The sequence below is a fragment of the Calidris pugnax genome, unplaced genomic scaffold (assembly GCF_001431845.1).
Source record: "Calidris pugnax isolate Ruff unplaced genomic scaffold, ASM143184v1 scaffold4, whole genome shotgun sequence".
In the NCBI taxonomy this organism is placed as follows: Eukaryota; Metazoa; Chordata; class Aves; order Charadriiformes; family Scolopacidae; genus Calidris; species Calidris pugnax.
In genome coordinates, this window is record NW_015090781.1 from 4,309,101 (window position 1) to 4,324,879 (window position 15,779).

Here is a 15,779-nt window from a genome sequence, read left to right on the forward strand (position 1 = left end):
GAGTCCCAGACCTCCCCCCAGGAAGGAGAAAGCCCCAGAGACCCCTTTGAGATGGTGCACGGTGCCCAGGAGTTTATCTTTTCAGGGGGAAAGCAGGTCCATCAGGGCATGGCAGGGCCAGACATCTCATCCTCCATCCCACCATCCCTCCCCAGTGCCCCAGGACGCAGCCACCAAGCTCCACCGGCAGCACGCACCCTGAAAAGGCTGGTTACCCCTCTCCTCAGTCAAATCAAGGGAGGAGGAAAATTCCAAGTGGGAAAGAAAGGAACAAAGACAGTTTCTCTCTAGCAGAGGCCCCCAAGTGCTGGAGACAGGGACCGGAGCCAGGGTAGGGCAGCCTGCACCGACCCCCTGGTCCCCTGGGGTAGCACCCAGCTTTCCAAGGGCAAGGAAAACCAGGCACATAAAGTAGGATGTCTCCCTCTCCAGGCAGCATGGAAGCTGAAGAGCAGACACTCTGCAAGGATCTTCCCCTTCCAGCAGGGCCTATGCAAAAAATCTCCAGTTTTTTCAGCAGGGCTCAAAACCGGTTTGAAGTCCAGGGAGGGACCAAGCTGGAACCTGGGCAGAAAGTTCAAGGGGCTGCCATCACCAGTGCCCAGCCCTCCGTGCCATGGAAAGCCCAAGCCTCTCTCCACGGCAGGGATCTGCAGCCCAGTAGCCAGCGTGATGGGATGATTTCATGCTGTGCAGCGCGTTTTCCCCAAGGCCGTGCTTTGGAAGACACAGTGGAGCAAAAGGAGCTGACATCCCTCCAACTCCAGCTTTGTCTCCAGATGGCTCTTCCACTTAGTGCCAAGAGAAACGAAAAACAATGCAAGCCCTGGAGTCTTGGGTCAACCACTGCAAAACTGTTAATCCCAGGGTTGCATCGCCCCATCTCTGTCATTTGTATTCGCCACTGTGTTCTCCAGAAGCACAACAGACCGTTCTTCTCCTTCCAGCTAAAGTTCCTTTATTAATTACCTCAAGGCCCCTGAAATAAGGGAGCCCAGATCCATAACCTCTTCTCTCTACTAATGCAGATATAAAAGTAGCAAAGCTCCGAGTTCACACTCCAAAGATTGCTCTTTAGATAGCGAGTGGTGGAAGTGCTGGAGCAATCAGTGCACCGCAAACAGGCTCAACCAACAGCCCCACTGGTACAGCCAAACAGCCTTTTTCATCCGTGTTTTCTTACAGTCACAACCGTATTTGGTCTAGAAAGGGGTTTTGCAGAAAACTTTATTCCCACTCTTCCACAATCTCCCTTTATCTTCTCAAACAAAAATGTCATACCGCCAACTAAAACAACGCTCTCTGGCCATCCCACAAACAGGTTTTCTTATGTGGTTTTCTTTTGCCTTACCTCCCCCATGGCAGACTTTTCCAACAGTAGCAAGGGAAATCAGAGAGACGAAAGGAAAAACTCAAGGGAAAAAGACAAAATGGGGAAAGGGGAGGAAAAAGATAAGTTTTGCCCTCTTGGTATGGTAAAAAAAGCCAAACCTCACAGAAAAAGGCAGGGGAGTGACTCTCAAAAAGTAAACCAGAACTACAAAGTAATCCACAGGAGATCTTTTACAGGACTACCTGCCACTGCCTATCACTTCCTTCCTCCTCTTCAGGGCACTGAAAGCTGCAGAGTCTTTGCTCATGTAAGAGGAAAGCGGGGGAAAGATATATACAAAGAAAGAAATTGATAAAATAAGATAAAGTCGTCCAGAAGAAAGAAAAACTGCACTTCCCTGCTGTTGAACCCAGTGTGGTCCTTCCTTGCAAGGCTCTGAACTCCTTACACTTTCCTTGTTTTTTGCAGGTAAAGGGCTTCCAGCACAGTCAAAGACTAAAACTTGATTGCCCCAGCAGGGAGGCACCTTGCCCAGTAATTTGCAACCATATAACCACCCCAAACCAGCATCGGTGAGCACAAAGGGGGCTATCATCTGTGCCTAAAGCAAAAATCACAGCCAACACCTAAGAGGTCAGCAAAGCAGCAGCCATCTGCACCCCGGTGGGGATGAAACCTGCAGCCCAAGACTTTCTAGCCCCCAGGGAATCTGCAGTCTGTGCAGACAGTGGGAGGCAGAGGAATGTACAACTGGGAGCTGAACAGGGCAGTGGGACACTTTTTGCTTTCCTCATAAATCAGGATCGTGCATCACCGTCTCTGCTTTGTGCAGGGTAAGCTGATACATGACGGTGCCCAAACAACAGCACCTGGGGTGTCCAGCCTCTTGCTCCAGACTCGTAGCCAACCGATGCTCCTGATCCTACTGGGCTGACAGCAGAGCAGGCGCTAGCCCTTTCCTTCTGGGAAGGAGATGGGGGAACTTACTTTCACCCAAGGAGACCCTCTGCATGCCCCGTCTGCCATCCAGATGATCACAGATTGACTAGGAGGGTGTCCCAGAGGCCATTCCTCTCTTGGTTTAGACATCTTCCCTTCTCCCTCTCCAGGCCAGAAATGCTTCCAGAGTTCTGGATCCCCCAAACCCTGCTGTGACTAAACAGCTAAACAGTCAGGGCGTAGGAAGGGAGAGATGACACTCCTCCTTCGGGACCCACAACAGGCCACCCACCAATAGGCCAGGGTGGCTCTTTGGCCCAACTTGCTGTGGCCATCCCTCAGTTCTTCCCATCCAGCCCTTCACTGCGGCAGGAGATTTGGGTACCACCACCCTCTACTTCTGCCTACAGAGCAGGGGCTGCTGCTGCCACTCCACCATGCCACGGGTGACCTGCCAACCAGTCCCATACACATCCTCTGCCATGGCAAAGCCACCTGCGAAGGTGGCTCCTCCATTCCCAGGCTCAGATCATGCCTTCAGATAATAAGCAGGAGCCACAGGCTGGCACGCGTTGACTCTCTAACCCAGACCTGATGGGGGGAAGTCCCACAGGTCTGCCAGTGGCACGGGCAAACCCCAGCCCACACAGTCACTCCAGCTTGGCTGAATCAGGCCCATGATAAGCAAGCAAGATCATAACATCTTCATAAAAGTAGGATTTAAGTACAAACATCTGCCCTGCTGCTTTCTAATTAAGACAGTTTATAGCTAGGTATTCGTTTCAGTAATCCACAGCTCCGGCTGCAGAAATGCCATGCGTATTCTAATTACGGCAGCTAGTTTATTTAACAGAGTTTGACATTGTTTGACATTCAGCTGAGTCACCTTGTTCCCGGGTAAAGCAACAGGGGCTTTTCAGCAGTTCAACAAGAAAGAGGCAGAGATTCGATATCAAAAGTAGAACGTCTATCACAGAAATTTTAAATTAAATACAGCTGAGGTCTATTCTATTCTGGCAGGTTCTCTCTTTGGGACACTAAGTCAACCCAAATGTTTTCCAGATATAACTCTTCCTTCCACTTCACAACACGCAGCAGTACCATCTCACTCATGTTCTTGGAGTGTGGGAAGGGTAGGGAGTGTTGTAATGGGCATATGGGATATATCTCATCCTCCGCAAACATCACCCACCCGTGTATTGGGACACCCATCCCTAAGAACTGCACACAGGCTGAGCATCAGCCATCTGCCTTCAGCCAACATTCTTCTAGGACAAAGTAAAAGAAACAGGCCACTGAGGGTCAATACAGGAGGAACAACTGTTACCTGCAGCCAGAGATCCTCACCCAAAGCCATTTGCGCTCCTGTACAGTGCTTGTCAAGGACCTCAAAATGCTTTCCAGAAAGAAAGACAGAGCAGCAGTATCCATCCTCATCATACAGAGGTTTCATGAAGTGACTTGTCTATAAGTTTGTTGGTGGCACAGCTGGAAAGAAAGCCCATGCTGGGACTCCTCTCACTGAATTTCACTGAATTTTTAGAGTTGGAAGGGACCATAGAGATCATCTAGTCCAACTCCCCTGCTGAAGCAGGATTGCCTAGAGCTAGAGCACATCACTCAGGACTGCATCCAGGTGGGTCTTGGAAATCTCCAAAGAAGGGGACTCCACAACCTCCCTGGGCAGCCTGTTCCAGGGCTCTGTCACCCTCACTGTGAAGTAGTTTTTTCTCATATTTGAGTGGAACTTCCCATGTTCCAGCTTATGCCCGTTAACCCTCGTCCTCTCACTGGCAACCGCTGAAAAGAGTCTGACTCATTCCTCCTTCAAACCACTATTCAGGTACTTATGGGCATTGCTAAGATCTCCCCTCAGCCTTCTCTTCTCCAGACTAAAGAGTCCCAGCTCTCTCAGCCTTTCTTCATAAGGGAGATGCTCCAATCCCAATGCTCTCCTCATCCCTGGTTGGAAATGGAGGGCCACACCACCTCCCCCTGACTGCAGAGGCTCCGGATGCAGCACAGAGCAAACCCTGAGGTCCTGGGGCTGCCGTGCTGCCCCGCTGCAGTCCCCGTGCTTGTGTCACGTATTTGCACTGCTGGTTTCCAAGCCCCAGCCTCCCTGCTAGCTCTGGAGCTCCAGATGTGTGCTCACCACACATCTGGAGCAGCTGCTCTGCCTGTAAACGTTGTTGGGGACCGCAGCACGCTCCTGGAGAGGACCGAGCCCTCCCACCCCAGCCTCTCTTTACAGACCTCGGGGGAAGAGCTAGGATCACCTTTTTATAGTTAAAGACAGAACGGACCTTTTAACAAGCTGAAAATACTCCATTTATTCTGGCAGGCAGCGCGGGTGAGCCAAACTTTAAACCAAGAGCCAGGATCGTGCAGTCAGACAATAGGAAGCTGGCCTCAGCCCCCGTTTCCAAGAGCACACTGCGGTCTGGCTCACAGCCCCCGTGCCATCCCTGCAGCCGCTGCTGGAAGAAGCTGTGTGGAAACGCGCGCCGTTACCCCGAGGAGAGGACATTCATCACGTCCAGGCCCTCTCCGAGAGCTGTCAGAGGGAACAGTGGCTCAGGCCAAAGAGATATTTACTTATCTTTTTGGCCAGCGTTGCAGAAATCCCTGTTTGCTTTAACCTTCGTTCAGTTTCCTTTATATCCCAGTGGCAACTCGAATTATTCATTCCTTATTGTGCAGGAACAGTGTCTGCAGAGCCACGGCAACCAGAACAGCGGTGTCACTGCTCTCCAGTGGGCAGCCCAAGCCCAGGCTGTCTGGTTGCACCCCACAGGCACAGCCCCCCAGAAACCATTGAATCCCTTTGTGGGGCAGGGAACCCGCCAACCTGGACCTGAGCAGCTGATGCAAGATCCTCTGGGGAGCCCTAAACGCCATGCCAGTTATTTTAGGAGGGGGTCTGGTATCACGAGGCTGCATGTAGGAGCTCCCAGGGAAAAGGCATATTTAAGAGTGGCCACAAAAAGTACTAGAGACGGTAGTTTGGGAACTGCAGTCCCCAAATGCTCTCACCCATCTCAGGGCTCTCCCCCAACAGCATTACCTGGTAGAAAAGGGATGATTCTTTGCTTGGGGTCTTTCTGGCCTCCTTCAATAGGGAACTTGTCCAGAAGCTGCATCTGCAAAGGAAACAGAACAAACATCTTAGGGGAGAAAACATGGACTGGCCGCAGGGCGACCACGGGATCTCTAGGTCTGTGTGTGGTTCAAAAGAGGATTAGCAAAGGAAAGCAAATGCAGGAATTTCTCTGCCCCGCTGCAGGGGAGGCTGTACATGAAAAGGTACGATACAGTTCACTCCGAGAACGGGAGGGCAAGTTTCTGGCAGCGCAGAGGAGCTGGGACAGGGCCCAGGCAGACATCTGAGCCCGGCCTCGCCGCCGTTCTAAAATTAGGCCCTCATTCTTCGTTACAAAACACACGCCTTGTCTCTAATTCCGCAGCCTGCCCACATTGCTGGAGACGCGGCTTTTACCTGTCCCTGCCACAGACCACCCGCCTGGCGAAAAAGGCTGCCCAAGCAACAGGATTAAAGAGTATTTAATGAAACAGCCGCTCTGCCGCCTTTGCTGGCACGGCACTGCCCCTGCCCCGCTGCAGGAACAGCGCTCCGGCCTTCCCAGGGAGAGACAGGGGCGTCTGGGGGAATATCCTCCAGTGCAGCCCCGTGAGGGAGGCCTCAGGGAGCCGAGGAACCTGGAGGAGGACACCACCATAGAGTCATAGAATGGTTAGAGTTGGAAGGGAGCTTAAAGGTCATGGAGTTCCAACCCCCCTGCCCTGGGCAGGGACACCTCCCACCAGACCAGGTTGCACCAAGCCCCATCCAGCCTGGCCTTGAACCCCTCCAGGGATGGGACAGCCACAGCTTCTCTGGGCAACTTGTTCCAGGGTCTCACCACCTTCACAGGAAAGAGTTTCTTTATAGTATCTAATCTAAATCTCCCCTCTTCCAATTTAAAACCATTACCCCTCATCCTATGGCTCCACTCCCTGACCAAGAGTCCCTCCCCATCTCTCCTGTAGCCCCTTCAGGTACTGGAAGGCTGCTATAACATCTCCCCAGAGCCTTCTCTTCTCCAGGCTGAACAATCCCAACTCTCTCAGCCTGTCTTCATAGTAGAGGTGCTCCAGCCCTCTCATCATCTTCATGGCCCTCTGCTGGACCCATTCCAAGAGGTTCATGTCCTTCCTGTGTTGAAGACTCCAAAGCTGGACACAGCTGGACACCATGAATGGCCAGAAGGTACAGCTCACAGTGGGTGTGCTCTCAGGTCATGGCAAGCACTCTCGTGTGCAAGACTCGTTCCTGTGCAGCCTGCTCTGGGTGGACCTGCTTTGGCAGGGGGTTGGACTAAATGATCTCCAGAGGTGCCTTCTAACTGTATATCATTCTGAGATTCTGCTGCAACCAGCCTTCAACCTGAGGAGCTCAAAGAGGCACTGATGGCTATGGCCAGCTTGCACGGTGGAGCAGACTGCTGACCACCAGTAACCAGCATGGAAGCAAGTTTAAGAAAGCAGTACGTGGACCTGATGTTCCGAAACAAGCCCTACAATTTGTCTGGTCGATGAGCCTGGATGGACCAGCACCACTAAGGCTAAACACCAGCCAAAAGGTCACGCACAACCAGAAAAGAAAGAAGGACCTGCTCCAGTGACACCTTCATGGACCTGCCCAAGAAGGACCATCCCCAGCCCTGAAAACTGCCAGAGCCTCTCACTCCTCCCTTTCACCCTCTTCATACTCTATTTAATTCTCTCCCACGTTTCAGATGTACAACACAATGCTCGATGTCCCTGTTGGTCCCACACAGGCTCCCTTGGGCTGGGAGAACACCAGAGCTCCTGCTAGCCCAGCGATTCATTTCCAACAGACCAGGAGAGATGTCCTTCAGCCCACAGCTCACAGGTCCTGTGGCCTCTGAGGAAGGTAAGGAAGGAAAGCAAGTGGTTCTGCTACTTGACCTTGCAGGACCCCTATCTCCTCACCTGAGCTGCATCTACAGCTCAATACAAATACCTAGAGTGGCAGCAAAAGCTGCGGTGGTGGAGGGGGCTCATCAATCAGCATTTAATCTCAGCAACGTACGTGTCCAACAGTGAGGGTGTGTGAGTTAACAGTGGTTTTGCTACCTCAACAGATTTCCTTTAAAAAATATTTTTTTGCTAACATGGGGAAAAAACAGCCAGATTGTTATTTTTTTCTTTTTTTACTGTTTTTCTTTCAAGCACACAGAATCCTTCTCCTCTTCCACCGCACACAACATCTCCAGCATTTTCACCATATGGTACAGCAAACCAAAGATCAAGAGGAAACTCGGGAGTAGAAGGAACATCTGTGCAGGAGAAAAAGTTAAAAGATCCCACATGTTTCCCCATCAGGGAGTCAGCTTGGTAAATAAATAGACCATAGCTTTGCGGATTGTTAGCTAACTCACTTTTCTGCCTACGGAGACATGGTTTTTATTGAAAATGGGAAATTTTGTTTTCTTGTAGGTAGAGCTCCGGGTGTCTGAGGTCAGGCATGGGCAGGCAGGAGTTTTGTTCGAAAGAAAAAAAAAGAAAGAGGGGGAGGGAATCCCCACTGACTGTCTTGAAGTTTCCCTGTTGCTACACTTTTAGCCAGGAAGGCGATTCTCACTTTACTACACGGTGACTGACTCAAGCTGGAACCAATACAGTCAAATTCCCATGGTTATTCTTGGAGTTAGATTAGCTTGGCTAATACAAGCCCTTTTAACCACATCAAGAGAGTCACAACATGTATAACTTCGCGCTATTTATCTAAAGGGTGGATATCAGCAAAATAGATACAATAAACTGCAGCTGGAAGAGTTTTGCTGAACTTTCCTAGACTTCACTTTCCGCTCTGGCTCTTGCCTCTGCTGGAAGGGTCTGGATGGAGGGAGCTGGGATGGCAGAGGTACTTGGGAAGCCACCGATGCAATTAGTGGGGACACATCTCATCCCAAGGCAAAGCCCCTAAGAAGCATGGAAGAGTTCTCACCTTCTTTGATATATGAGACAATATCCCAATGGGCAACATGCACGCCTCTGTGCGATACAGAAGACAAGGAGTGAAGTTGCTGCTCCTCCAAAAGCCCATACAAGGTTGGGCACCCATGAAGGAGTGTGACAGTCCCTCTCCAAGCCCCTGACCCCAGATGACACTTGGCTTGTGGATCAGCCCCTGGACCAATGAGTTGGGTCTGGCATTTGTGCTGCCCCAGCAAGAGATGGGTTGGTGCCGGGCAGCTGCACAGGAGCTTCAGGAGGAAACTACCGGTTGAATCTCAGGCATGGTTTGGGAAACCCAAACAGACCTAAGGAGGATTTGAGCAAGGACATAACTGCAGCCCAGAAACTGCTCCTGCCTCTCTGCCAGGCTGCTCTCATTAATGCCTAAAAAAGCACTCCCAGCACGACAATGTCCATACGGATGAGTACGAGCAGCAGAGAGAACCTGCAACACAGGCTGGAAGGTAACGACTGTCCTTCAGCTCTGCACCACAGGAAACCCTTCAAGATGTTAAAGCCAAACAAAGCAGCAGAAACACGGAGCCTTCCTCAGCCCTTCCCTGAACCCAGTTCTGCCATTCAAAGCCAGTGCAAGATAGATCTAAAATCCTAGAAAAGCAGGATTCTGTATCCTCCCATCCACAGAGAAGGATGAGAAGCAGAAGACAAGGAAGAGACGGATGCAGGGGAAAATACCAGCAAGGGGCCTGAATGAAACATGACAAACCTCCCAGAGAGATGAGATCCTGAGCTAATACCTAACAGCCTCCGTCAGCCCTGCTCTGGTGAGAGGAGACACTAACCATGGAGATATATGGAGCAACGGGGAATGGAGGGATCTAAAGGCTGAGCCACAGGAACTGGTAATCACAGCACTTTCCCCACGCGGATGATTAACAGCCAAAGCCCAATGAACAGATTTTCAGTTCACTTCATTAGATGTCTGCAGAGCACCTGAAAGTCGAAAACTCCTTAGCCCGTGACAAGTGCTTTTCGATGAAAGGAAATATTTATTGTTATTATTGCAAATATGCATATGATTGATGAAAAAAATCCTTCACCCCAGGTTATTCTGCTCAGACATAGGCAGTTGCCACAAGTTGTTCCTCACATCTTTGATATATAATATTCAATTTGGGGTCAAGATTTGCTGAATGAGAAAGTCCTCCCATCAGCTAGAGTAAAACCATCCCAACATGAAGGGAGAGAAGGGAAGTCTGGATGTGAAGTCCCAAAGGATGGAGTTAGGGCTGCAGCTGGCTTTGGGCAGGGAAGAAAACACCAGTGGGCAATGTATTTTGGCAAACCTGAGGGAGCTCTGCTCAGTTCAACTGGTTACAAACATTAGGATGCGAATCCCACCATGGGGAGCTTCCAATTGTATGACCGGTGTGATGAGCAGAAAGAAATCCATTACCATGTCACTGCATCGCAGGGTGGGGGATCCGTTGGGAAACAGGGAGGGTATATGGAAACTGGGAAGTGAGCTTCCCACCCATTTGGGCAGCATGTCTGGAGTCAGGCTGAACAAACACATCCCACTCCTGCTTCTGGCACAACAGATGCACGTCCACAAATAACTCACCACCAGAGCCACCTCCCCAGGCTACATCTCTCCAAACTGCTCGGGGTTTTTAAACAGCTTTCCTACCCGAGTCCCGCACGGAGTCCTGCCTTCTGCTCCGAGCAGCTTCCTTCTTGCTTCTGCACTAAACTCATTTAGAAGATCTGCTACAAACCTGTGGTCCAGATTACGACTTTTTAACACGGGTCATCAAATGATCATGCAATTAATCCCGTTAAAAAACAAGGGAATTACTTACGTGAGTGGCTGCTCATTAAAATGAGAGCAGGCTCAGAGCACTGGCCACTCCAGCCCCTACTACTTGGACACAAACATGAAATCCTTGACTTGCAAAAATGGCATAGGAAGATTTCAGAGGTATCAGCTCTCAAAATAACTGGCCTTTTTGTTGAAGTCACATCTCCTGGAGGTGAGCAACTGTTTGAGAATTAGCATTCAGTGCAAAAAGCAAACAACCAAAACCAACTCTAGCTTTTATGGTGCAAGGCATGAACTTGCAAACATGACCCAAATTAATCCTTCAAGGTCCAGGAACTGAAAGGCAAATAAAATAGAGTCTCCGTGCTTTTGAGAGAAGTGGTCCTCACTTACAGCAAAGCTGTTACTTCCTTCTCATCTCTTCTGCTTCAGGCCATCTTTACACAAGAATGAGAATAGGCCATGAAGAAAGAGATGCTCCTGCACACAAGGACCACTTGAGCTCAGCGACTGCCAGCTGGTGGCATTTGTGGTCACTTCCCATCAGTTCTGCTGTGAAAATAAGATTCATCCCCTTTCTGCCTTGTGATAATACCACTTGATTAAAAATCTTCACAAACTAAAACAAGCACCTCTTGAGATGCTATAAGTGGCCTCTCTGAGGACGAGAAGCTAAGCATCTGCCTGATAATTATTTACTTATTACATTTTATTTATCTTGGTTAGAGTTTCATAAAACAACACTCCTAGATATAAGGACTTACAGCACCTGAGACAAGAGGGTGACTTCTCTTTTCCAAGAGAGGTCTTCACTCTGCTGTAAGGCAAGAAATGCAGGGGACGTGAACAGATGAACTGTTCGATGGCCTGATCCTGTGGCATTTGCCAGTGGGAACTTTGCTCCTAATTTTGTCTTAAGGCTTTGGAAGTTTGTGACCGAATCTAACTCCCTGAAATGAATCCACTTCCACATTTACCTGAGCTCCACCTATGCCTTGCACCACAGACTCTAGCTGGAGGTTCCTGCTGGGCTGTTAATGCCTCCCCTTCCTTCCCTGCAGCAGTTTTAACTCCCCCAAGTCAGAAGAGTAAAGTTCTCCACACCTCTTAAAATGAGCAAATTAGGACACCCACATAATCTCTTATCAGCAGGCGTATCTTGCTGGTTCCTTTTCAAGTGGATGTAGGTTTGCCATGTGCACAGATAAAAATCAAAGCCCCGCAGGAGGTCAGCCCTGCAACCATGGGAGATTTATTTTAACACACAAAGACCCTGAGGATGACTTTCCTTCAAACCCCTCACTTTGGCAAGCGAAACAACATCCACCACTGCAAACAGGACTTTTGCAGAGAGATGGGGCCCCGCTCCCTTTCTGCAGTATCTAATTTACTCTTGTCCCAGAGAAATAGAGGATGAAAGTCAAAGTATGACCAAGAGACTGAGAGTAGCAGATTTTTGGCAAGGTGCCCCCAGAAGCCCCCGCAAGTTTGCCACCTTACTCTCAGTCAGTCAGATGGTCCCAAAGCTACAGCTCTTCCTGCACCGAATGCCAAGGGACATATTAGCTTCCCATTTTCCAAGTGGTCATTAGGAATTTTTCATTAAAAAAGAGGCAAGATGACAATAATTTTAATTTAGCCACTGCTGGACTTGAAAGTTCAAGTACATGAGGACAATTAGGCACCAGGCACATGGTGGTCCCAGCTCTTGGTGATCCCTTCTACCAAGGCTGAGCTGAGGTCAGCGTCCTAAGGAGGAAAGAGGGGCTACAGCCAACTGAGAGATGGGGCAGAGGAGAGGAGGCATCTGTACGTGTATGGGGTTATGTGCACACTTTTAAGAGAAGGCTGCCAAAGAAACTGGAAGAAAAGCCAAGATGCTACCAGGGATCTCAAACTGGTGACGATGGAACTCACACCCTCCACAGGAGGGGTCTAGCACATCCGCAAATCAGAAAAGGTTGTAAGTCCCTGATGTAGATAACGAAAGCTTAGATGAGAAGGGGAGGTAAAATACCAGAATAGAAGAAGGGTTATTAATTAAAACCCTGAGGAGCAGCAGCAATTTCCTTTCATTTTGAAGCTGAAAACCAGCTGTGCTGCTCGCTGACAGGACTGATGATTACAGCATCATCAGCGATATTCTGAGCTTTAAACGGTGTGATCTGCAAGAAAGGGAAAGGTCAGAATCGGGTTGAATTCTGGCGTCTGCAGAGTTTTCCCTCGGATAAACCTCTCTGGCCCTGTCTCTGCTTTTGCACTTGCAAAAAGTGAGAGGGATCTCAGGAAGGTGGCATAAGATTTAATCAAGAGCCATCAAACATTCTGAGCATTTATGCCACAGAGACTGAATTCAGAGGAGCTGTACTCATCCAAAATCAGCAAGACACAAGGAAATGAAAGAAGTATTTGTGGTGGTTTTCAGATACGCTTATCCTCCCATTTGTGGCTTGTCCATCTGTAGCACATTGCAAATCCTGGTTAACCAGAGCATTCAAGGGGGTCTCTCACTGAAGGAAGATGGTTAGCCACCATTCCCAGGAAATGGATCTCATGTTGTTAGGTAACATATCAGCATTTAAATGGCAGCAGGTGAGAACAAGCAAGAGAGTAGAGAACATGAGAGCCCATCCCTACAGATTCTCCTGTTACATGCCTGCTTGGAGGGGATTGCTTCCTCAATGGTTTGATTTCAGGACAGATTTTCTGCTAAGGTTAACCAGCAGAGTGTCCATGACATGCGTGGAAGGACCTGATTTACTCCACCCCAGGACTATACCCACTGAGATCAATGAGAGAAGCTCATGCATGATGGGCAACAAAACTGCTGCCCTAAGGGCAGATGCCTCTGCAGGATACAGCTGTTGCAGGATTTCCCCTGGATGTGGGTCGCATGGAGCTTCTCTTTATTCCTCCTCTGCTTCACCCTCTCACAGGAACAACAAATCAGTTTGCTCTCACAGACACCAGACAACAGGAGGTCTGCCTAACTCACACCCCTTCAAAATCAGCAAAAACAGAGCTGTTCCTGAACATAATATCAGTTAGAAAAAGATTGCAAAGGACGCAGAGATCTCTGGGTGAGGGCATGAAACAGACTGAGCACAGCACAGCCCATCTGTTAGCTGCTCACACGTATCACTGACATCCTCTGCAGCAGAAGGAGCTGAAACTCCATCTCTTCCTAAAGCAGTAACCAGTTCCACAATGCAGCAGGAATAATTATATCAGGCAGTGACACTGACTCTCTCCTGGTGTTATACGATGCCACAGCGTGCAAGAGAAGTGCATTAATTCAATCCCTGAGAAGCAGCAGCAACTGTCTTTCCTTCTATTTTGAAAGAGGAAAAAAAAAATTAAAGCAAAACCCGTCCGGATAACAGGCTGACATGCCTGACAATTACAGCATTATAGGATATGTTCTGAATTAAATATAGTGCAATCCATGAGAAAGTCAAACAAAAGCAGGAAAACGCATATAAAATAAAGAGAACAGACATTTACAGCATGGTGTAATCCCCAAAGGGAAAATGCCTCTCTCAGGTCTGAAAATTTCCACCAGGAATCTTGGAAATCTTACAAACCTCTCAGTTTCCAACTAAAACAGTCAGGGGAGGAGAAGGGGGGAGCAGAGACTGGGGGTCTTTCCCCAACATGATCCATCAAAAGAGGGAATGCTGGTTCCCAGCCGAGACATTTGCTATTTTTCATACAGAAACGCAGCTTTCTCTAAAGGCTCCACAAAATGAGCCCAGCGTTTGTGGCTAACACAGACTGGCAAAATATTCGGAGGTGCTGGTTTGGGATAACAGAGGCACTCGGTGCATCTCTGAAGAGCTTCTCAGAAAGCCCACACTGTCCTTTCACAGAGCAGCTATTGATGTCTCCTGCCAGAAGCATTTTCTTTCCCCAGTACTAAATTAGACTGGCCTCATCCAATTTAACCACACTGGAAGTTGCTTGGACAAAGGCTACTTCATACTTTTCCATCTCTCCACGGTGATTATACCTCCCTTGTTACTCCAGTATCTGCAGTGGATTTGTCCCGACAGCATCCCTGGGAAATATGGCCATACTTAATACCTGTTTTAGAGAGGTGTGGAGAGATGAATGCTGCAGTTCTGTGGCACAGCAGGGTCATGCAGAGATGTCAGAGCCACACTGATGCCATGCCCCATCAGGTCAATTAGCCAAGCTTCTGAGGAAGGCTCATTATGTTGGGAGGGGGTGCAAGCATTTTACCCTTTTTTCCAGAGCCAAGCAAGGTGCTCAGGCTGTTCAACCTGGACATGTCCTACAAGGCTCACTGAAGGTCACAGTGAAAATCTGGGCTGGGGAGAAGAGCTGACCTCAACTGTAAAGCATCCTTCCTCACCTCCTGTGATTTTCCATCCTTACAAAAATCACAAGCCTTGAAGTGTCCCTTCAGACTCCACACGAGCAGCAAGATCCCGAAGTGCTCCAGTGCCAGACACTGCAGCAATGGTGACAACTACCCTTGGACATTAAGGGGAGCAGGACCAAGCTTTCTCATAACACTGGCCTCCAGACAGCAGCAGAACTACATATGACAGCACTGTCAGAGCAAAAGTCCTATTTTTAAGTACCACAGCAAGTCTAAGAGCTTTACTGAAAGGCAGCAAAGCAACAAGGTCATTTCTATTCATTGCTGCTTCCTACATCACCTGGGAATTTAAAAAACTATTTACCTTCCATCCTTCTTCAGATTTCAATCCTTTCAAGCCAACCACTGAAGTACAGTGTAGCCCTACTGAGCTTTTTGGGTTTACTAGTGCATCAACCTTACTGAGCCACTCTGACAGGCTCACAATACAAAAACTGCAATTTTCTGAATCCTGCCCAGGAGGAACCATGCAGGCAGGAGCAGCTCTGCCCAGGGAAAAGGCTGGATGGGTCGGTGGGAGGCTGCAGGGCTTCAAACCCTCCGGTCCTTGGTCAAACCCCTGGCAGCAGCGGCAAACACCGCATTGCAGCTGCAAAGTGCTGGAGGGCACATCCTAGTAGTAGCACGGAGCCATTAGCAGAGTGGTAGCACGGAGCCATTAGCCGAGTGCTGCTGTTAATTACATACTTGCTGTTATCAAACATTAGCTGCTGCTCTCTGTTATCAAACAGTGCTGTTACCAAATATTAAGGTCAGCACGATTTGCAGCCTGGGTTGGTTTTGCCCTGGTCTGTTATGTCAAGCGCTGTCAGATTATCCAGGGAACTCTCCCAACCTGCTCCACAACATCACAGATTTAGGATGGCATCTTGCAGGGGGGGCTGGTTCTTCATTTAAGGGTCCCCTCGTGCACCAGCCTCACTCCTCCTGGGTCCAGCCAGTCCCCCAAAGCAACAGGGTTGTCAAGGGCTAGAGACATCTGCCATGTAATGCCCTCTTCTGCCCTCATGAACATATAAGTGCTGATTTCACCTGTGTTTTAGGCAAGGACCACCCACGCAGCCACATCCCACCTCAGCAAACGGGTTTTGGTTGAACCAGTGCAAAACCTGTCACAGGAACACTCTGAAACCTGACTTACACATCAGTCATTGATCTTGCACCCACAGAATCCATCCTTAGAGATATTTCTGCTGCTCACACAGTGGTGACCACCGTTTTAACTAAACCTGTTCAAACACAGCCTTAGTTAAACCAGTAGAGCTTTGTGAGCC

At 49.1% G+C, this 15,779-nt stretch overlaps 1 protein-coding gene across 3 annotated transcripts in view; it reads right to left on the reverse strand.

The window, feature by feature from the left end:
* Nucleotides 1-15,779, reverse strand: part of SH3PXD2A (SH3 and PX domains 2A) — a 271,290-nt gene that overhangs the window by 183,196 nt on the left and 72,315 nt on the right. For all 3 annotated transcript variants that reach the window (XM_014959796.1, XM_014959806.1, XM_014959787.1), the window contains exon 3: nt 5,340-5,415. In XM_014959796.1, the coding sequence (XP_014815282.1) occupies nt 5,340-5,415 (76 nt within the window). The remainder of the gene's footprint in view (nt 1-5,339; nt 5,416-15,779) is intronic.